Here is a 22,572-nt window from a genome sequence, read left to right on the forward strand (position 1 = left end):
CCAACGCATCTTAAAGTCACACACGTACGAAACCGGGGGGGGAGCCAACCCCGGAGCAGCCCGTAAGTCTGAAATGTAGATGTAATTCCTTATATAGCCGCGGCAGCCGGTCCCCGCGCGCGGAGCGGGGCCCCGGCCGGACCGTTACCGCCCGTTACGACACAAACAGGTACCTCCGGAGCCTAGAGCGAACGGGGGGAACAAACTTCGCCGCCGGGACCCGCCCCGGGGACGGCTCCGTTCCCCCCCACCTTCCCTAACCGCCCCCCCCACAGCGGGCGGGGAGCCCCGGGCGGGGGGCGCGCAGGTAACAAGTTTTGGAGTCGGGGCTGCCCCTCGGCTCCCCGGGGAGCCGCGGCGGGGCAGCGCCGGGTAACGGTCCCGGGCGGAGCGCGGAGGCGCCGCTAGGCGGAGGAGGGAGGCACCAGGTAGCGGATATAACGGTGCGGAGGGCGCCGGGCTCCGGAGGGGAGCGGCGGGGGAATTACTTTGCCGCCCGCCCGATCTTCTTCGCCCCCACCCCCTCTCCCTCCCCTTCTCCGCGCTCGGGACGGCGCCGCCCGGCCCCCCGCCCCGGCCCCGCCGCCGCCCCGGAGCGGCCGAGGCGCTGCCCCGCGGGCGGACTGACCGTTGTTGCGGCGCGGGTTCGCCTGCTTCCTGCGCTTACACCTGGGGCCATCCGCCATGATCCTCGCGCTGGTGTCTAAATGCTCCAGTCACCTCCTCCCCCGCCCGCCCCCCTCCCGCCCTCCCCTCCCCCCCGGACCTGGTTTACGACACTGGGTGGTTTTACTTTTACATCACCTTCCTACACCTAGCGCTCGCCCGGAACCTTGTTGCCAGGGGAGACGGGCGCTTTACGGCAGGACGTTTGAACGGCGGCGGGGGGAAAAAAAGTTGCGGCCGCAGGTACCGGCGGCGGCCGGGGGGGCGGCCGGGCGGGGGGACCCCGTCACGGAAACGGGGGCAGCGGGGGGGATCCCCGCTGGAGTGGGGGGAGAGGCTGGGGAGGGGGGGGATCCCCGTGGGGCGGGGACAGTGAGAGGGAGATCCCCGCGGGGGGAGCGAGCGGGGAGGGGTGGCCCCGTGAGGCGGGGAGGGGGATCCCCTAAGGAGGGGGGGGGCACGGTAAGGGGGAGATCCCCCGCGGGGAGGGTGGCGGGCAGTGAGGGGGGGGGGATACCCCATGGGGGAGGGCGGGGGGGGTGGCAGTGAGAGGGGATCCCCCACTGGGGGAGGGCAGTAAGGGGGGGATCCCCCACTGGGTTGGCGGCGAGGGGGCATCCACGGGGGCGGTGAGGGGGATCCCCCGCGGGGGGGGGGGGCTGTGATGGGGGGGATTCCCCGCGCGGGGACGGGCATTGAGGGGGGTCCCGGCGGGGGCGGTGAAAGTCGGGGGGATCCCTGCGGGGCGGGGACAGCGAAGATGGGGCTTGGGGGCAGTAAGGGGGTCTCCGTGGGGTGGCGATCCCCCGCGGGGAGGGCAGGGGCGAGGGGGCAGAAGCCGGGGCTCCCGGGGGGGGCAAAGGGGAGGGGAATCCCCGGTGTTGGGGGGGAACAGTGGGAGGTGTCTCCGTGGGGCGGGAGGTGGCGACGAGGGTCCCGCCGGGGAACCCCGCCCCGCAGCCTCCCCAGGTGCAGCGGGGGCCGAGCCGGGGCCGGCCCCTTCCCCGGCCGGGTCCCCGCTGCCCCGCCGGAGCCGCATCCTGAGCGCGACCCCGCGTCCCAGGGCTCGTCGGGAAAGGCGCCGCCGGGCGAGAGCCGTCCTGCTCCCACCCGGTGTAAAATCTGCCCTCCTGGGGCTTCCCGCAGCGAAACTTCCCGCTTCTGTGAGGAGGAGAAGAGGTATAAAATTTTATGTCCTAAGAAAGAAAGGGAAGGGAGCCATTTTTACAGATAAGCACTAAAAAAACCCCTCGTTTGTACTCAATGAACATATTTATTGTATCAACAATTAAAACATTGCCATCAAACACTCCTACTGTTTACTTACCATTGCCTTTCACTTTTCACTTCAGGCAATAAAATAATTTCTTATGTTCCCATTTGTTTCTAGGCTTTCTTATTTCCTTTTTTTTTTTCTTATCCTGAAATGATTCTGTAGAATTTATAGTTCTATGCTTCTGGGGAATGCTTTTATCCAAACAAATTAGATTTCAGTGAAAGCATATCTGTTAATGGGATACTTTTAATAAGTAATTGATGCACTACTGAATTTTGAGGCCTTTACCTATGCTACATCCATCTGTCTCCACGTGTTATATGTTCACATGCTGTGATATTTCACAGCATAATGCATTTCTAGAAAACAAACGATTGAACATTAGCAGTTTGTGGAAGTCCCTGGCATCTGAAGCTTCCCCAGAAATCACTACAAACAGAAATGCTTAGAAAAGAGTTATCGGGCTAAAAGGGATACAGGGATAGGTAAAGAGCTAAAGGGATTTTTTCAAAATTAATTGTACTCAGAAATGTACGTGAGTTTTGGAGGGGAATACTCACATGGAAACAGTTGTTGCCCTTCTTTACAGGTAGAAATTGTCTAACATCTCTCAAAAATTGGTAAATTTAGGTGTAGTGTTTTACATGCATATCTACCCAGCATGAACTGCCTGCTGACTTCAGCAGTTTAATGAGGATCTATCTGAGATATTAAAGAAGGGTAACAAATCAGACATTCCTATCGCTGTGTTTGATGGACTAATAGAAGTCATTGAAAAGCATTAGATTTGGCATTAGCTGGGAGTACTGAACCCCAAACACAAGGGTAGCTGAGAACCACAACATGAAACCAACTAAAAGATAAAAATGAAACTTGTCATCTAATTTTGAGTGAGTGAATTGCAAAGTTTAAGGGAGAATCTTGTTTTAGTCCTGCTTTCAGTATTCTTGCTTATCAAGTCTTTGTGCAAAAGATACCTGTGGGTATGAAACTGCTTGGAAATGAGAGCTTAAGGTGTTTTGGAATTCTTGGATAGTTTTGTAATTCTGTGGATAAATTTAACCAAAATATCGTGTATAAGTTTTCATATTTAGTTTTCAGTTCCCTAAAATTGGTTGTGTTTTAGAAGGTAGTTGCAAAAATAAAAATATTGATGTGTATGTAAAAATATTTGAAGATTTGTAACAATATTCCCTAGCATGCCCATACAAAATTCCAGGTCCCTCTTTAAGTGACTTTCAAGTAAGTTGTTTTCATTGAGTTTTGTCACTTTTCATCTCTGGGTAAGAATCCTTGTCTCTTCATTTTGAGCAATTTATGTTTCTTAACAGAATGAGGAGAGAAACAGTCTCCTGGTGTTTGTTACTGCTCTTTTTCGAATGGCCATGGTGTCTGTTTGAGCATAGTGTCTCTTGAGATTTCCAAGCAGCTAGGAGAAACCAGTGACAACTCTTGCTGCCCATTAGTTTTTGCAGAGCAGAACTGAAACTGGCAGGAGCATTGCTAGCTTTACACTGCTTTAGTTTTGATAAATGAGAAGAGAAAACCAAGGCAAACTTTTTATGTGTTATCTTTGGTACCAAGGAGGTCTAGAAACTAAAAAAGCAGAGGATAGTGTTTTGCATCTGGTTAATGATTACCCCAATCACTATTCATTGTGGAAAGCATCTCATTCACAACTTCTAAATAGATAGACGAATGGGTTGGCTTTTGAGGTTTTGGTTTTTAAACTTTTATAAATCTAATCCAAGCAACTGCGCACTTCAAATCTTTGTATACGAAGTTCCCATTATTTACTGTGCTGAAAAGCATCACAAGTAAGCATGCAGGTACTGTCAGAGTGGTTTGACCTAATACCTTCTTCTTCACATTGTGTATGTAGCTTAAACTGTTCTGTGCTGCAAGAATGAAAAATTCTGGTTTTCTTTATGGTACATAGCTTTCGATCTGACTTTTCAAGAATTAATTAGTGTACTAATTTGCAAAATCTCAGGAAAGCAGTGTATTTTCTCCATCCTTCTAAATGTATCAGGCTTGACAATATGTTTCTTTAAAGGAAGAATTCTAAGGTAGTGGTGATCCATAACAATCGGTTTGTTTCTAGTGTCATAATTTGTATGGGAATTAAGGCAACCTAAACAAGCATAATGTAGTTGAAATGTCAGATTACATAGCTGCTGTACTTCCCCATTTTTTAAATTTATTCCCATTGTCTGAAGACAAAAATTAAAATACTTCAGTAGTCACATTGGAGCATGGATGCTTGAAAACCAGCTAGTGATTATTACAGACAGATTTTGCTGTTCTAAAAGTAGTCATGTATGTTGTGTTTTGGTTTATGATCTCTTGAGCATGTATTATTAAATAAAAACATTCAGTCCTCTGTTTGTATACTCCTTATTCGTGTTTATGAAATTAAGTTGCACATCCTATTTTGAGTATTCTAGATTTAATGGTGTTCATTTAGTTGAATGAATTTAGAATTACACTGGCAAATGACTCAGTGAATTGTTTCTTGTTTCATTTCTGGTTTGTGGAGATCCTTTTTCTTTTTTTTTTTCTGATTTCCATTAGTGAATCTTTATTTTCACTTCTCTGTGTTTTCTTGGACTGTCAGTTCCTAAAATTTACTTTTCAGTTGATGATTGGTTTTTTTTTCCTTTTTGGAAATATGCTTTTGCCGTAGTTGAAAGATTCACTAGAACAATGACCCAGAAATATTCTGGTTGACTGCAGCTAGGTGATGAACTAATCTTGAATAAAATGTGGATTTTAAAGATATCCACATACAGTTTTAGTGCCCATAGACCCAGATGGTCTTTTGATTTCTATTTTTGCTTCCAAGTGAATCTAAGAAGTTTTGAAGGTGTACCCTGGGGTTTTGTACAGTCTCCAAAAATGGTAAAGCCATTTGAAATTTGCACATTCACTTAGTGCAGAAATTATTAATATTTATCAAGAGAAATTGTTCTCAGCTTATCATTTTTTTCCCTGTTTCTGTACTTTGCCATGAATTTGTTTGTTCTTTTAAAGCTACTGCTAATAAGTTGTCATGTCTTGCACGACTTGAGAATGCTGTGTCTGCTTGAAAGATTTAAGTATAAGGGTACAAACTGCCATAAAACATCAGTGTGTACATAGCTATATGTAGCTGTAATGACTTATATATATGCAACTGATTTTTTAAAAATCTTCCTTGTTATGAAAAAGTGTTTGTGAAGATCACAAAGGCCTTCAAAACCATTTTGTTTCTCTTGCTCTCCTTTTGCCCTACTTGTCGCGTGTTGTTTTTCTCTTGAAAACAATTAACCTCTGCTGATACCTATGTCAGGTTGGTATGTTGCATAAAATAAACGTATGAAAACATAACCAGGACCTACAATTCCATTTTTATGCTAATTTTAACTTTAGATGTGATCTCTGTTTCAGAACCTTCACACAAGCAAAAAATTATTTTAGAAAAGGAAAGAATTTGAAAAGGTCATTCCACATTCTTAATCCAAAAGGCAAATCTTGCATGTTCAAAATGGAATTGGAATGCAAATTTGGGTAGAAGCGTTGGATTGTGAACAGTTGTGACTTTTTAATTTGTTTTCAAAGTACCCACAACTTCAGCTGAGGATGTCTACATCAGTACTTTCTTTTCTACAACTACATGCAGTAGCAAAATACTGTATAAAAATATTATTTTTTGCTTTAAATTACATCTGAGCTTGTGACTGATCAAATTACAGTTGTAGTGCAGCTAGACTACCCAGTTTTATTAGTAGCACATTTTCCACTCATCTTTGTTTATGATGACTGTGCGTAAGTGTCCTTATCCATTATATTATCTAATTAAACACTAAACTATCGTGAATTTTTTCCCATATGGTTCACGTTTGTTTCCTTCTGTAACTTACACTGTTTCTGATTTAGTTCTGCTCTCCAGATCTCTTGCTGTTTGCTGTCTCACAGTTTTCTGCAATTGCTTATTTGGCTCTCATTTGGAGTTCCTCTTTGTTACGGTATCTGTACAGCTGGCTCACTCAGCTTTTTAAATCCCAACTTAAAATTGATTTTTTAATTATTTCATTGCACATTCTTCTCATTTATATCTGTCTTTTTTAATTGCTGGAACACATCCTAATGTTAGATGCTATTCATTTGTTATCTCTCATATGTCTTTTGGGTTTTTTCTCATTATGGAGTTCATTATAATTTTGCAGGAAATGTTTGTTCATACACAAAGGGAAGTAGTACTGAAGCTTGCAGTACATATTCTGAATGGTCAATGCTATGAGGAGAAACATGGCTATTGGAATGGCTATTTTCTGAGATGTGAACTGAAACCTTGGTGTACTCTGCTTAGTTGGTCTGACTCTCCTATTTGCGGAGTTACTTGTTACAGCATGAAAAAAATTGCCTTTTTTTTTTAAATGTAATCCAGCCAAATGTTTGTAAAATATTTGGTCAGTTGAGAGGATAGCTGTGAAAACCTTATTCTGCAAAGATGTATAATTCAAAAGCTCGAAGTTTGATCTTGCAGCCAAGTGTGCTTGTATTTGGATTCATCATAGCAGCATCTTGAAGAAAAACACAGAAGAAACCTTAATTGTTATTAATAATAATACTTCGGTGCCATGCCATTTTGGAATAAATTTAGAATGCTCATTTCAAGAACTTCATGGGATTCATTGCCAATTTGAGGTGTAATATAAATTTTCAAAGTGCAAAATCTCCTTACCATAACAGCATTCTTCATCATGAATTCAGGACTATTACTCACCTGCATACTTCTTTACCTTTAGTTGGTGGTGTCTTCATAAATACTGTCTTGTGCCTATATGTTATTTATAGCTTCTGACATGTTTTTATCTTGTTGTTGCTTGCTTAAATGTTTAGTGCAGAAGATCTGAAAAATGTTTGCTTCTACTGTTAATTTCCTCTGTGAAAGGTGGCTTATTCACAACTCTTTTTCAGACTCTATTTCAAGATGTTTTAACTACAGTCTAGTCTGAATCTGACTAAATCACAGTCACATTTTCTCTTGAATAATAATGCACTACGTTAGTTTCACCACCTCTGAACCTGCATGTTAAGGGCATGTGCATTGCATGGGCCTCCATTCTCCTCAAACTGATCCATACTCCTAGGCAAATGGCTTTGGTGCTCTTCTACCAGCCTGTTTTTCCTGTGGTATAGTGATGGATAGCCCTCTCTGTTGACTTGGGAAAGACTGAAATAAAAAAAAGCAGGCAGACCTGTCCATTGCTGTGACTATGTAGACTGAAATGCCAGACTCAGCAAACAGGCCATTCCTCAGGCACAGAAGAAAATACTAGACAAAGTGTCCAACCGGCCAGGGATCACCCAATATACCAGAGCAAAATTCATGGTTAAACTGAAAAGGAAATATTCTATGTAAATTTTTCTGGGTGTTCTTTTTCTTGCTTGCCAGTTGATGCTGTCACCAATGTCCTGCTGCATGAGAGCTCAGAGTGCCTTTCTTCACTAGCTTTTCTTACTTTTCAGAATATTAAAAAGATATGCAAAACAATAACATTATGGTGTATATCTGTTACTATGTTGCATCTGTTTGTGTAGACACACATATGCATAAAGCTATTTTTAAGGATTAGGAAGGTCACAAAGTCATGGGCTTGGCCTAGATTCATGATCCTTTGGTTATACCCACATCTGCCTGCCCCATCCCTCCCCAAGAGATTACTACAACCACAGCTGAGGCTGCTGTTCAAATCCCCGTGTATTAGCAAACTGAAAGCAGTGTAGTTCAAATTAAAAGTACCATGCTGGACCAGCAGCTGCAGACTCAGTCTTTGTCACGTTTAGTTGATGTGATTGAAGAGGTTACCATTTCCTAGTGTTGCTTTCAGCTGCTCCAGCTATATCCAGCATGGAGGGCAGCATTACAGAATGGAAAAATGAATGCATCTCTTTTCAGTCATAGAGTTTTAATTTTTATCCCATATTATGTTAGCTATCTTACCCCATCTCTTCCTACACCTTGAGAAGATGTCTCACTTGTTAGTGTATTAATCTGTCTTTCCTCCTTGTTCAAAATACTTCCCAAATCCGAATCATGCAGGTTATACAAACCCCACTTTGAAGAAAATCTTGGAATTTTTACAGAAGATCTTTCTAGGCAGATGCTTATGTTTGATTTTGACTTATATGACATGCACTGTATGGAAGGTCATACACATCAGCAGACAGATTTCATTCATCAGAGTTGGCTTCCCAAATGCTTTGAGCAACTAGCCAAAATCACAGCATGGGAAATTCCTTGACTGAGAAGAGTTTTTATTGAGAGACTAATTGAGGATTAATCTGGACTTTTTTGTTCCAACAGCATCTACTATAATGATAAATACCAGCTAAGGTTATACATCTCTGCATTTCTGCAGGGGAGTAACGTGGGGGAGTAGGTAACAGAAAAGCTCTGAGTACTTTTCATTCCACTTTCCTGCTGGGAAAAGATTCAGATTTCTCCAAACCTTTTGCTCTTCCACATCAGAATCTCAACAAACTCATCAGGAACCTCTTTCTTTCTCAATTAAAAGAATGTCAAAACCACATAATTTCCCTTTTGCAGTCCTGCTTGTATCTAAATATGCATTTGACATTTCACCCTATGCCCAGTTCCAACAGATATTGGCTCTGTGGCCTTACAATTAGGTATTACGATAAGTGATATCTAATTTTGGGAGGTTCCATATGGATTTTCCTGTATTTTTCTAGATAGTTTATGAAAGGTAAGCATGAGACGTCATTACAGAGATCCATCACTTCCTGAAGTCATGGGAAGGTACATGATTCCTCAAGAGGCTCCAGTGCTCCTTGGACCACAGTCCATAAGCAGACTCTTTAGAGCCTTCCCTACCTCCTAGTTACAGGTATGATCTCAAAAAGAAAACATAGGGATTAATTCATATTAGGACACTGATATGCAGCCCGAGGATATAAGTTTCAGGACGGTGATACAGCAATCATTTTTCTGGCTTTCCCATTAGAAGATGCCATTTGATTTTAAGCACTAGTAATCTCTGATTTTTAAGTTACTGTACATTTCAGTGCAAGAGACCTCTCTTCTGTTATCTGACCATCTGGGATCCTGTTATAAGAAGAAACATCATTCCAATATTAGAAAGAATATTTCAGCTTGTCATATTTAATCAGTACATATTGAAGCAATATTCAAAGCAGTATCAGATGAAAGCTAAACTGCTTTGTTAGATGCTAAATGCGTATAACCTTCCTGTCTAGAGAAAGTCAAAGAGTTTAAGAAATTACTGGCTTAGTGTTGTGCAGAAAATAATAAGGAACAGTCATTTAGTAATAATAATGACATAGTTAAATATGATTAGAATAATAAACCACACAAAGATTAAGATATATTGATTATGGTATTCGTTAAGACATCTTAGGGGTTAAGATATATGATGAAAAGTACGTCAGGTTTGTCTTTGTGCCTCTCCCATAAGGGATTAGAATACATTCCACAAGGCTAAAGGCTTCCTTGTTATCATTTCTCATTATGAAATTTTTGGTGCTGCTCTGTCAAGCTCTAACAATGTGTTTCCAAAACAGAGTCCATCTGACTGATTGTCAGACGCTCTGCATGCTGTTTTGGAGCTGCCACACAGACCATGCTCCCTCCTTACCTGACAGTGGTGCTTATTCAACTATTCCCGGAGAGGGAATCTACAGAAGGCACTTAAAGAAGAGCCAGGAGGCTCTTCCCCAGAAAGCAGTGCTCTTTGAGGCGGTTTTTGGCATGTGCCTCACCATATTCTGCTGAGTCAAGTCAGCATTATGTGAATGCAGATTGTCTCCTGTGAGTCCTAATTACAGCTGCGGGTCTGAGGAAATGATGGAAGGAAACAGGAGGGCTGGAGTGCTTTTATAGTCTCTCCCTTTGAATATCCAGGAAAAATGCAAGGAGAGAGCCATGGCCCACAGTACCCGAGAACTGGAATTGCAGGCTATGTGCAGCTTCACCTCTATTGGTTTCATCCACAGGGCCCCTGTTGCAGAAGGATTTTTTGGGGTGACTGTGTAATCACTAGCAAGCCCCTACAGAGCTGTTTGTAGTGGGCATTACAATACAATTTGCCAGCATCAGTGATGTATCTTTTGTGCACCCAGTTGCTGGTGCTTAGTATCCATTTCTCCTTGCTTTAAATTGATTCACATGGAATATGATTAATTTTTTCAATACATTTCATATTTTGTAGCAATTTGTATCGTAAGAGTGCTTCAGTGCAACTTGTAAATAATCAGACGGTAGTTACCCTTTATTCATCTAAGGGCAATAAAAAGCAAAAAACAGTTATGGTCCTTTCTTGGAGTGACACAGCTGAAATAAATCCGTTGCCCCAAACCTAATGATACACAGTGTTGTCTGAAGTCAGTTCTGCAGATGGAAGGAGGGATGGGTGGAAGTGGGTGTCACTGGCACACAGCCTGCAAAGCTGCTCATACAAAGCCAGAGAGAAGCAACCAGAGGAAAAGCAAAACGTGCTTTGGGAAGAAAGTCCATCAAAAAAGCTTTTTTGGTAAAGTGCTGTCAAAAAAATAGGCTCGAAATTGCAAGCAAAGAAACTGCCTTCGAGTGTTTAATCCCCGCTTGGTTAGAAGAGCCATAAACCAGACAATTCTGAAAACTCAACTGATTCGCGTTCATCAGCCTCCAGCTTCAAGTGGGGACGGGGCCACGGAGGGGCTCGGATCAGCCCCTGCCCCGCTTCCTCCCCATCAGCGCCCTGCTCAGTACAACAAAACAGCCGCATCAGGTCGGAAAGCCTCCTAAAGCATCAGCCGCTAATTAAGAATCTTCACTTAGGAAGAGCCTGGAGGCAGGATAGTGACCTAAGTCTGGGAAGAAAACGTTGGGCTTTAAGTCAGCATCAGCAGCTTGAGAGCCCTTGAGTTAGGTTTTGTATCGGTTTGGTTTGGGGACTTTTGGAGGTTTGTTTCTGTTTGGTTTTGTGTGTGTGCGTGTTTTGTTTTCTCTCACATTTTAAATATCCTTACTTTATATCCCTATGTAGTTTGGAATTAAGTGCTCCAAAATTAGGAGTACAACGATAGGAGGAAGGGTAATGAAAAAAAAAAACTTTAAAAGCTGATAGAGAATAGTTTTAGATTAGCTATTGGGAAGAATTTTTTTATGTTGAGGGTGGAGAGGCATTGGAACAGGTTGCCTGGAGAAGTCATGGATCCCCCATTCTAGGAGGTGTTCAAGGACAGGTTGGATGAGGTTCTGAGTGACCTTATCCAATGGGAGGTGCCCTTGCCCATGGCAGGGGGTTGGAACTGGATGATCCCTTCCAATCCAAACCATTCAATGATTCTATGGTTCTATTATTCTATAAATAGTCATGAACAAATAAAGAACAAGGTGGTTTCCAATCATCTCCAGAATTTTGAGTATGATTTTTCAATACACAGTGTTACAAAAAAATAACAGAGCTACTTGTAGTGGGACATCAGGGACACCTTCCACAAAACTCTCAGAAAATGAGCAGTCTCTTGAATCTATCAAGTAAAGGTCCAATAGAGTATGATTTTCATTTTCTGGTACAAAATGCCTTGCTTTCAGCCATTTTTTACACTTTTAGATGTAAGTAATCTCCCCTGGATGGTGATTCCAGCATTGCTGTAGAAACCATCCCACTGCATATTCTGTAATAAAAAATACGCCACAACAGGTTATATTTAACAAGGAAAAGAGGAATAGAAAGTGGTACATCTGCACAATGAATATAATATAACATTGATTTGGAATTTCCTGACTTCAGCAGTCCCTCCAATATAATAATGCATTAACAGAATTACACTTAGCTTTCTGCTTTTAAAACAAAAATATTTGAAAGCAAAAGTCTTTTCATCTTCCAAGTTCTTCTGGCTCTGCGTGTGAGATAGTGGAAATAACACAGGACTGTGTAACCACAGCAAACAAGTCGGGTGGGAATTCTGCAGCAGCTTGGCTGGCCTGAAGCAGAGTGGTAGTGAAGGAGAAGCCTGGATTTTGGATTTAATAGATGGGGTTTTTTTCCTCCCTAAACTCCATTCATTTCTATATATGAAACTAAAATTAGTCTGTTGTAGGCAGAACTGGTAGTAACCTATAATTAACGATGTCTGACATTTCTGTTATAAAAGGTGGCTATGATTTCAGGTGTTGGTTGGTTTAAATTTTAACTGATTAGGCAGGAGTTTCCCTTTCTGGATATCTTCTGCAATCTGACTTTTCTGAGAGGGATGCAGCAGAGAGTGAACAAGAAGTTCAGCAAATTATTCATCAGTATCTATAAAGCAATTAAGAAAAATACATTGTTTTGACCATACAGAGAACCTCTAAATATCTTGCTTAAAATTTAACAAAGATATCACCCTCTTGTTAGGATGTTTTTTTCTGCTTTCTGTGGAAAATCTCAGTATATTTAGCACATGTGCTACCTCAAGCATGCTCCAAAGCAGGGACAGAATTAGCCTACTGAGGAACTCCTGATGGATCCACCAGTAAAAATGCTGAAAGGCAGCAGAACTATGTACATATTTAACCTCCCAGCAATTTTAACATTAGTGGGCTTAGCTGGTGGAATGTATAAAGTTATTTTGCATCCATATTATACTGTTTAAATTCCCTAATATAGACAAAACTGCAGAAGTGTAGACTTTATTCTCTTATAAATTATTTTTGCCTTTAACTTGCTGTAAAACCAAACATATGACACTGACTCAGTGACTTCTTCCTGGGTGTTTTCCTAGAAGGCATTACCAAATGATCTTTGGGAAGTGGTATTTTCAACCATGTCAATAAAAATATCAGTAGAGATGTGTAAAATTTTGGAATCTTGCTCAGTGGAGATCAATTGACATACTCTGTAGATAGCTCTACATCTTAGTTCCATTCTTCATTAAATATAGTCTTCATGTCCAGCCCATTGCTACCAAACAGAGGTAATATTGATGTGCCATAGTCAGAGGCTCTGGTTCTGAATCTTCCTCAGTACTCTACCAAAGTAAAAATCCCTTCTGCTCTTTATTGTCCACTTATCATTCTCCTATTAGTTTTTTTTTCTGTCATCAATAAAATCTTCTAAGAAATAAAATAAATGTAGAACCAGCATTACCACTGGTAAAAAATCGGCCTTACTATTGTTTACAGAAGCAGTGCCAATCTTTTGTTTTCTTGATAAGGCAGCAAATGTGTTTGTTTTCCTTCAGAGGTTACTCCGTATGTCAATAAATTAAGATATTGGAGTTTGACACGTTTGGAGATAAGGTCACAAACCAGTAGATTTTAAATAAGGTGTCTTGCTCCTGATTTGGAAACAGCTCTTGGAGCTGGGTGTGCTGTACACTGAATGCCCAGGGGCCTGACCAACAGACTAGTGCCACCATTGCCAAGACTCCCCAAGATGCTGGTGGATATTGGGTCAGGCCCTAGAGGTTTTTTGTCTTCTTCCATTTAACTGCAGGCTTAGAGCAAGCCTGAGCAGCTTTTCCTGCAGTGAGCTTAAGTGTGGGATCAAGTGCAAACACATATGTTCTTGTGACTTCATTGGACTTAGAAAATCTAGTGGGAGTATATATGCAACTTAGTCATGATTGCTGCAAGCTGTGAGCATGTCCCTGCATGTCAGGGACACTGGAGAGCTTCAAAACCTTGTTGAAGACTATATTAAGGTTAATAACATTGCCTATGCAACTGATTTACAGTGTGCAGAAAGCATCCCTTCTATGTAAAACAGAGAAGAATAAACAAGGTGAACTGGAACTTTTTTTGATGTGCGAGTTTAACACATTGCTGCATCTTAAAATGATCTAGGAAGTTGCGTTTGGTATTTTTTCAGACCAAAGATGTTACTGATTTTCAGTAATTAAAAATCACAATGTGTATGGTGCTTACAAGTTCTAGAAGCTAAATCAAGGCTTGTTTGCCACCTAGGTGGTATCTGACTACTGCATGTCCTATTATTTAAATTAAGGGAAAAAAAACGTGCTGGCAGTATTTTTTTCCATCTGTTCCATAACCTCTGATATTGATCTTCTAAAAAGCTTGAAGTAGACTAAACAGATCACAGTCTAAACAGTGAGGTTGTTTTTCATGCGTTCTTTAAATCAGATGTTTTAATTACAGTTTTTAGTTTGTGTTCTAATTAGAAAACCGGTCCACAATGTGGTATCTATCTTCTTCCATTTGAATCAATAAACACAGAAGTCCTGAGAAAGGGACCTCTTCCCTCCAGGGAGTCTTTTCTTGTTAATGTTGACTCAGGCTGTTAGTGCTTATTCTTGTCTCCTTTCTTCTGCTTATTTCCCAGTCTTTTCTCTTTCAGTTCCCCCTCTTGTTTCCCAATGTGAGATCTGTTGCCTTACACATCGCGTATATGCATGTATATATTTGTCCTTTGTATTTACCTGCTGTGTTGTGACTGCACTGTATTTGTCAGTGCGCATTGTGAAAGTAAGCTCTTTAACCAGGCTGAAGGATGCTTTTTAAGCCTATAAAAATTTCAAATATAAGCTTCATTGAAAAAGAAACAAGAGAAATACTTCAGCTATAAATAATGCGTATGCACTTCTAAATAACTTGTGAGACCTGTTTGGAATGATCATGAAGGTTTACCTTCCCACTGAAGATCACAGTGCTGGCTAAGAAATTAGTGCTTTATTTGCTTGCAACTTGACTAAATTGAGATAAGTTACTAAATGGTCTCAAGTTTTTGGTTTGCTCTGAGCTTTGGATGGCATAGTGAAATTTTCTAACTTCTCTTTTATGGTTAGCTGAGTCTGATTCCTGCAAAGACTTAACTTGTATATTTAACTTTATTTTGGTTAACTGTCTGTGTAAAGACTTTTTAGATTTGGGACCCTGATTAGTTTCTTCCTTGCTGAAAAGACCAGTGTAAATTTCAATAGGGAAACAGAAAAGTCCCTTAATTTTAAAGGAAGCGTTTAGAACAATAATTTGAGGATGTACTATTGAACGTGAGTTGCATCAGATACTGAGTTATTTTGAAATAAAAAATGTCAGAATAACAGTGACCTGGTTTTTGTGTGTTTGGGCTTGCTGCTGCACACCAGGAAATTCAGAAACTATTTGTAAGGGAGCAAGTCATCAGAAATTCAAACGTAACCAAATGCTGTGGGGTCTCAGGCCTGCAATTCCCACTAATTTAAGCATGAGTGCAGTATATATTTGGTCCCTGCAGACTTCAGACACATCTTGCTTGTAGTCCGTGTTACTCCTCTGTGTCAGCTCTGACGGACTTCTCCTGTGATGTGAAAATAAAGAAAGATCAGTTAAAACACATACCATAAAAGGACACGGTAGAACGTTTCAAATTTTAGAGACATTATCCATCTTCAAATCCCCTCACTAGACCTACATTAAAATAATGATCGCAACCCAGATAGAGAACATTTGAACTGTCCTTTTCCAGGCCAGATGTGCTGTGTTATGTAATGCATTTTAGGAGGATTGCTGTAGCTTGGAGTAAAAGGAAAATGAACATATTGTAGATACTGTTCCAAAGAGCAAACGTCAGAAAAAATGTTATAAAACTCAAGGCCTTGAGCAAAAAATTTTAGCAAATGCAAATTGTACACAGAGTCTTGCCTACATACAGGCTCAACTCTCCAGCAAGGTATAATCCAGCCACAGGCCCAGGGGTTACAACAAAACAAGAGCCCAAGTACACATCCCTCCAGCAGCACACTTTGCACAGATACAAAAGCATTGTAACTCCTAAGAGCTTATTCCTCCAGGCATGGCACATTTCTAGGTTAAATGCACCACAACAGAAATTTACTCCATATGCTTTTGAAAACCCTACTAAATAAAAACCATTGAAGCAAATAGTTGTTAGTACGTATGTGCAACAGGCTTCCCAGAAATTCTTTGTAAATAGAGTGTCAATGTTTTCCACTGTTCACAGGGAGAAAATCTGCTGAGTTCAGGCTGCTGTAATCAAATCCACATTGCACAGTCACAAATAGAGAAACAAAGGACAATCACTGTCTATTTTTTACACTGCGGATGCATTAATCAGCCTCCATTTTCTTCACTGCTTTGGATTGCGTTCTCACAGTGACGTGCCGGCCTCCTGCCTCCACTGGTTACTTAGCTGGCCCCTCTGTCACTGCAGCCACAGCCGGGGACAGCACAATTGCCACCTGGAGAATTGCATGGTTGTGATTCCAAGCAGAAGGCTAATGTCTACACAGAGCATTGGAGAGGCAGATGATATACCAGAAGCAAAGCTTGGAGCATCCACATTAAGTGTCTAAACACATATAGGGAAGATACCACAACAGTCACCAAGCTTAGTTGACTCAGGGGTCATTTCTTTTCTTTCAAATTTCTTTTCACTGTGAAGAAAATTCTCTTCCCTTTCAGGCATTCTGTAGAAAGAGCAAAAATAGGAACCCAGCTATGCCTGGCCTCTCTGCAGGGAGAGAAGAGAAGGCAAGGACGGAGGGGGCTGTGCTGTGGTTATGCCTAGGGCACAACCTGTGCAGGAACTCCCTGTCCCCAGTGAGAAATGTGATGTTTAGCGACTCATTTGTTCTCAGAGGAGATGGCAGAGCAGACACGGTCTGCAAGAACAGCAGGGGAAGCTGTATGGGAGCTCTGTTCCCTGAAGGCCTAAGCCTCAGTGTGTTTATATTTAGGCACCCTTTGCCTCCACCTCGTAGACTTGTGATGCAAGAGGGGATAAACAGTCTTTCCCAGCGTACCAAAAAGAAACCTACTTTCCCCCGGGAGAAGAACTCCACAGTAAATGGGCAGCATTTGTAGGCTCTTAAAGCACCCCTGTGGCTCCAGACTCTTTATAAGGCTGATTAAGGGGTAGGAATGGACAGGATTAGGTAAGTAGTTCGGGCACAGCAGATACTGGTGATCTGCCAGCTCTTTTGCCATACGCTCTGTCTCTGGACCCGTTTAACTGGGCCTGTCTGGGCCTGGTCACAGATCTCTGACTTGGCTCTGGGAAGACTGGTGTGCCTGCACAGCCCTCAAGCATTGTTCAGAAAAGCCAGCGTGGGTTTTCAAATGTGTTTCATTGCTACAGCATTCCTAAACCTGTGCCCTTTCCTTTCCTTTACCATCAATAACTTTTCCTTTTCTGATTGAAAGGAGAGGTTTAAATAGAGAAATTATATCTCTTCCCTGGCTTGATTTAGCAAGTTTTTTATTCTCATATGGTAGTTTACTCATAAAATAAACTGCTTAACCTTCCTCTAGACCTATCCCAATTTGACTTTGTCTTTTCTGAATCTAAGCAACTCAGTTATTCAAAAGGTGTCAGGAAAGGTGTCACCAATGTCTTGGACAAGAGCCTGGATTTTCCCTGTATTCCACCAGCACTTTTTTGCATCCTATGATCAGCTTGTCATTTCTCAGGACCATACTGGCTGGTAGGCTAGGGTAATCCTGTGATCAACCAGCATGTTCATATTTATCTCCCTCCTTTGTTGTTTCCACTTCATTCTTGTTGTTACTTTAAGTTCATGATGTCACACTTTCTGCTTTGAAGTTCTGACTCGTTTCTATTCGTAGTGAGGTGGGCATCAGTTTCTCTCCCAAGTAACAAGTAATAGAACAGGAGGAAATGAGAGGAAATGGCTTCAGGTTGCACCAGGAGAGGTTTAGATTGGATACTAGGAAAAATTTCTTCACCAAAAAGCTTGTGAAGCACTGGAACAGGCTGTCCAGGGAAATGGTTAAGTCACCATCCCTAGAGATGACTGTAGATGCAGTACTTAGGGACATGGTTTACTGGTGGACTTGGCAGGCTTAGGTTAACGGTTGGACTTGATGATATTAAAGATCTTCCCCAGACTAAGTGATTCTGTGAGTCTATAATTCTATTCTACTTTTTCTTTTTTTTGCTATGTCGCTCTCCCTTTCTGTTTCTTTCTGAAAAAAACATGCTGTATTAATGAAGCCCCCTTTTCCTCATTATTACCTATTCATTTTCTTCAAGGCACTAGTATTTTGTGCAAAACATTAATGTAATTCTCTAAGTAGGAGATCAGGAGGCCTTACTCTTTTCTGATTTGCATCAGTTCAGATGATCTTATGCAACATGTGTCTGCCCGTTGCACCAGGCCTGGTATCTTGTGGAAAGTAAGTGTTGAAGTACCTGGCAATACTTAGAGTCTGCAGCTCACAAGGAATCACCATACAGCTTTTATGCAATTGAATAAATGATATTGTGCACAATCATAGAAAATGGAGCTTCACAATTTATGTAACGATGTGCTCTGTTCTAAACTTTGCTGCATAATTTCAGACACGCATTTATTTCTAGATAAAGTAAATGTAAATGGATATAACTTAGGCTTGACAAAGTTACGAGACTTCCCAATTGCTGGAGGTAAGCTGAGAGAATATAATATCCCCATACTGTTCTCAACAAAATATTTTAAAAACTCCCAGATGGAGGATTTTTCTGCTTTAGGGGGCTGGTACATCAGGTCTCTGAGTGGTCATGCAGCAGAAATAGCAGTGATCCACGTATCCTGCAAAGGTGGGGTTGATGAAGATTTTCTAGCAGCTGAAATAGAAATAGAGGAGAAAGGCAAATGTCTGAGGATGAGTCAGCCAAGAGGTGAAAGCATTTTCTCATAACTGGGCTGTTTTGTAGATCACATTGAGTCTTAGAAGCCAAGATAAGGCAGCAGAGTCTGCGCTTGAACTTTTCAGAAATCTTTGATTAATTGCTAGAGGATGGCATCTAAAATGTCCCTGCTCCTTTCCTTCTTTCAGCTCTTATTTCTTTAGCTTTCTATTCTCTTGCATTCTCCTTTTTTTTCTTTAATTTTTTTTTCCCTAATTAAATATAAATAAAAAGGACTGCATGTTCTCTGCTGTCACTTATAATATATAACTTCTTACCAGCAATCTCCGATTCAGTTGTGATTTTAACTGACAGTTTGTAATTAAATAAAGATAGAAGGTTTAGAGGTTTCCACTGCATATCTGAATTTCTTGTCTTCTGTGTGGGTTTTGCAAAAATAACCATGTGTAAATCATGACTTTTTTACATGTTTACATGTATAAATATTTCTTCTTTTATATCTGATCAGATTAGTATTATGTAGGTCACCTCTAGTCAAGAAAGCTGTGCTGGCATAGCAATATAGGGGAGTGACTGGGTTTTTTTTCATTCATGACTGGGGAAAATCAGAATTTAATGCTCAATGAAAGTAGAAGAATCCCCACAAGGAAGTAACAGAAACTCATGCGTTTTCTGAGAGAGCTTATTTTCTTTCGGGTAAAGCTCGACAGGTAAGATTACTCTCTTCTTTTTCCTCTTTCCAGTGGTCCATATGCTGCTCCCAAACGACACAAGGCTGCCAGCATGGCTGCGTCAGTGTGGCTCTGTGCAGCACTGCCATGGGTTGGACCTTGGCTGTGAATCAGATCCTTCCACCACCACCCTGGCTGGGAGCAGTGGATCAGCCGGGGGTGAGAGGAGTGGCAGCAGCCACCATCCGTGCCTGGGGAGGCTCAGCCACCCCCAGCAGCAGTCCCACTCCCTGGCAGGAGCTGGCCCTTGGCGGCCGCTGAGCTGATGTATTTCCCCACATCCTGCCAGCTCCAGGCAGACAGGCTGGCTGCAAGAGCAGCTGCAGAGCAGAAAGTAAACTCAGAAAGAACCAAGAACTAATTTTGAGAAGCAGTGGTTGGAATGGAGGATGCCTGATGCAGTCTGCTCCCGCAAGGACCAGTTGTCTTCCCCTCTTTGGCAGCAGTAGCCCTTTGTGAGGCACTTGTCTTGAGGCTTCCCTCAACTGTGTGACAGATTCCCAGCGGGATGGTGCGTGCACCGTGACAGCAGCCTATAGCCCTCCTGCAAGAACGCTTCTGTGTGAAGCATCAGGAAGCAAACCTGAGTGCATTCTCCGACACTCAAACAGGTGAAAAACATCTGGGCACCTTGCATCATTTCAAGAAAAATAATACTATAATTTTCACAGTATAATGTCCCATGCTTAGGAGGTAAAAATATTTTCTTCTTCAGCCTTATAGTGTGTTGGCTTTCAGAGGAGAGGCCTCCCCTTTTATTATCATTCTTCAGGGAGATAGCTGCCAATGCTTCACAGAAGCGATCTGCATTGCCTCCCTTAGAAACAGCCCCCTGTTCTGCTAGGAAAGCTGTGCCGCAAGGCAATGTCAGCTCCAGGTACTCTTTCCATAGAAGAGGATCCTGTGAAACAGGAAAACTGATTCCATCTTGGGTCCTATTCACATCAAACTTGGCAAACCCAATTCATGTTAGTGGAAGTACCAAAGATTGGGAAAACTTAGTTTATGCTATCCTGCCATAGAGCTCCCTGCAGCTTTCCTCTTTTGTTTGTATTTACTCTATTTTAATATCAGTACGACTCACTGGGAACTTGTTATGAAGTAAAAGGTTTAAATGCAAACTACTTCCCAGGCCAGTAAGAAATATTTAAACACTTCAGGCATTCAGTCTGTGATTCAGAGATTTATTTATAAAACTGTTGATTTTGGGACGCTAAACCAGTGCATTTAGACTGCAGAAGTGAGTCATATTTGTGGGAGGTAATTGCTACCAGAAAGTACAACTAGCTTTTGTAGGTTTCTCTGTAAAATGTCCACTTCTGATCTGCAACTACTAAAAAGAACATGCTTTGTTGTATTTCGGCACAAGTTATCTTTACAGAATTATGTGGCTTTACACATCTATTCTATTTTCCTGACATATGATAAAATAAATTTCTCACATGCCTAAAAACTTATTTGGGTGTTTTATGCGGACTGTATTGACCAGGTAACTTATTTAGCTTATATACTTTTCATGAAAACTGAAGATTTAAAGGTAACTACTACAGAAAAGCCGTTTAACATGGGAACAATGATTGTAGCTAGCACTTATAAAGAGTGTTTGTTCATCAGCGAGGCCTCTAATTTCTTGTATCATCCAAAATCATAATAATCTACTCAATTTCTTCCCTGTGGTTAATAGATCTTGGGAGCTGAGGGAATTCCAGATGTCCAACACCTGCAGAAGCTACTTGCAGAGCAGGAGGGAACTTTCCTCATTATCCCTCAGTCATGGCCAAGGAATTCAAGTTTATTTAACTTGTGGTCACTTAGCAGCACTCCCTACCAGCAGATGAGTCAGGTGCTATGCCACCTATCCCAAGAGAATATCCTGCAACTGAGTTCAGAAAAATAATGTCATCCATCCTGGCATGCTAGGCTTTGAAGAGTTTTTCCCATGTCAATCAGAGAGAATGTAGGGTCTACCAAAAACCAAAGTGGCCTTTCATTCCCAGCAGACCAGGAATCATTGCTAGCAGACCAAAAATGGAGTTGCTATCCAGAATTTAAACCACAGCCCTCTGAATACCTCCTTTCCTCCAAAATGGGCAGTTATAGAACAGGCTTTCCTTTAAAAACTGCAATTACCTGTGTGTGCAGTTTGCCAGGAATCAGGTAGTCTCTGCTGCATTTCCCAGGAATCTTGTGACCAGACTATGGTCAGGAAGTCTTTTCCCTGTTCTTCCTACTCCTCTAAAATGAATCCAGCTCCTACCAACTGCATAGCCTGTTAGCTGGTGGGGGTCAGAGTTGGGGAGGACGGGACTTGCACTTGCCTTTCCATGGCTTTCTGAGAAAAAGAACCAAATGTTATCAACCTTAACTATGCCTCTTTGGACAGCTCCACCCTATTCTACCCATGGTTCTCAGACAAATAAACAGTTTATTTTTCCTGGCTTTTTTTTTTTTTTTTAATTTATGACCAAGTTTTAATTACCAGTTGGCTTTAGGCAAATGTGCTGCACTTGGCCATGGCAGCAGGGCAGCCTGGCAGAGGGTTTCTCCACCTTAAGGGAGCTCCCCATGCAGCTGGGATGTCACTCTGATGTGCCTACTCAGAGGAAGACTGGTGAGGGCAACCTACGCTTTGAGATACCACACACTTGAGTGGTGTACCCTGCATGTGAAGTAGGTACACTTTACACTAATTTACAAATTGAATCTTTGAGCTGTTGTATCAGTGCTACTTTCTATAGCAGTGTAGGTTTGAGAGGTAAATTGCCTTTTCTCTTTAATTCACTCTACAAGAACATAGGTATTATTATTTCAGTCTGATTAATGGCCTACTCACTATAGTGTCTTCAGCCAAGGAGCAAGAGTCACCAAAGCTTCAGACTAAAATAAAACCTGGTAATAAACATTTGTATAGTGAGATGGTTTTAAGGCAAAATTCTTTCTAATATCAAAGTTATTTTTGTGTGAAATGTTCATGAAAATTGAACACAGATCTCTTTTGATGGCTTCCTTGGTGGCTTTAAAAAAGGAAGGAGTTGCATCTAAACAAAATACAGCAATAGTGTTGTAAGCAAAAAAATATTTTACTAGACAGCAATATGTTATGGATATTATTTCACCGGATAGAGACTATCAATCAAAATGGGAGAAAGACAGGGTTAAGCACAGGTTTTCCTGTTTCCACAGACATTTTAAAGTTTTCAGTGTTCATATTGGATAGGGAACCAGGTGATCCTTACTATACAATTGGCAAAGTGGTTTAATGCCTGTAAGCCTTTAGCAGTCAATATATTAGGGATTC

General features: G+C 41.8%; 1 protein-coding gene and 2 long non-coding RNA genes across 3 annotated transcripts in view; 2 read left to right on the plus strand and 1 right to left on the minus strand.

Moving 5' to 3' along the window:
• ZEB1 (zinc finger E-box binding homeobox 1) overlaps window positions 1–738 on the minus strand; it is a 128,065-nt gene extending 127,327 nt beyond the window's left edge. The window contains exon 1 of the mRNA XM_069859389.1: window positions 629–738. Within this exon, the coding sequence (XP_069715490.1) occupies window positions 629–686 (58 nt within the window). The 5' untranslated portion in view covers window positions 687–738. The remainder of the gene's footprint in view (window positions 1–628) is intronic.
• LOC138721869 (uncharacterized) lies at window positions 49–2,990 on the plus strand. Its single transcript, XR_011337631.1, has 3 exons — window positions 49–169; window positions 819–909; window positions 1,730–2,990. It is a non-coding gene; the product is annotated as an uncharacterized lncRNA (long non-coding RNA).
• Window positions 2,991–13,229: 10,239 nt separating this feature from the next.
• On the plus strand, window positions 13,230–19,350 carry LOC138721871 (uncharacterized). Its single transcript, XR_011337633.1, has 3 exons — window positions 13,230–15,233; window positions 16,282–16,828; window positions 19,287–19,350. It is a non-coding gene; the product is annotated as an uncharacterized lncRNA (long non-coding RNA).
• The last annotated feature ends 3,222 nt before the right edge of the window (window positions 19,351–22,572 follow it).

This window comes from Phaenicophaeus curvirostris, chromosome 6, assembly GCF_032191515.1.
Source record: "Phaenicophaeus curvirostris isolate KB17595 chromosome 6, BPBGC_Pcur_1.0, whole genome shotgun sequence".
Classification (NCBI taxonomy): Eukaryota; Metazoa; Chordata; class Aves; order Cuculiformes; family Cuculidae; genus Phaenicophaeus; species Phaenicophaeus curvirostris.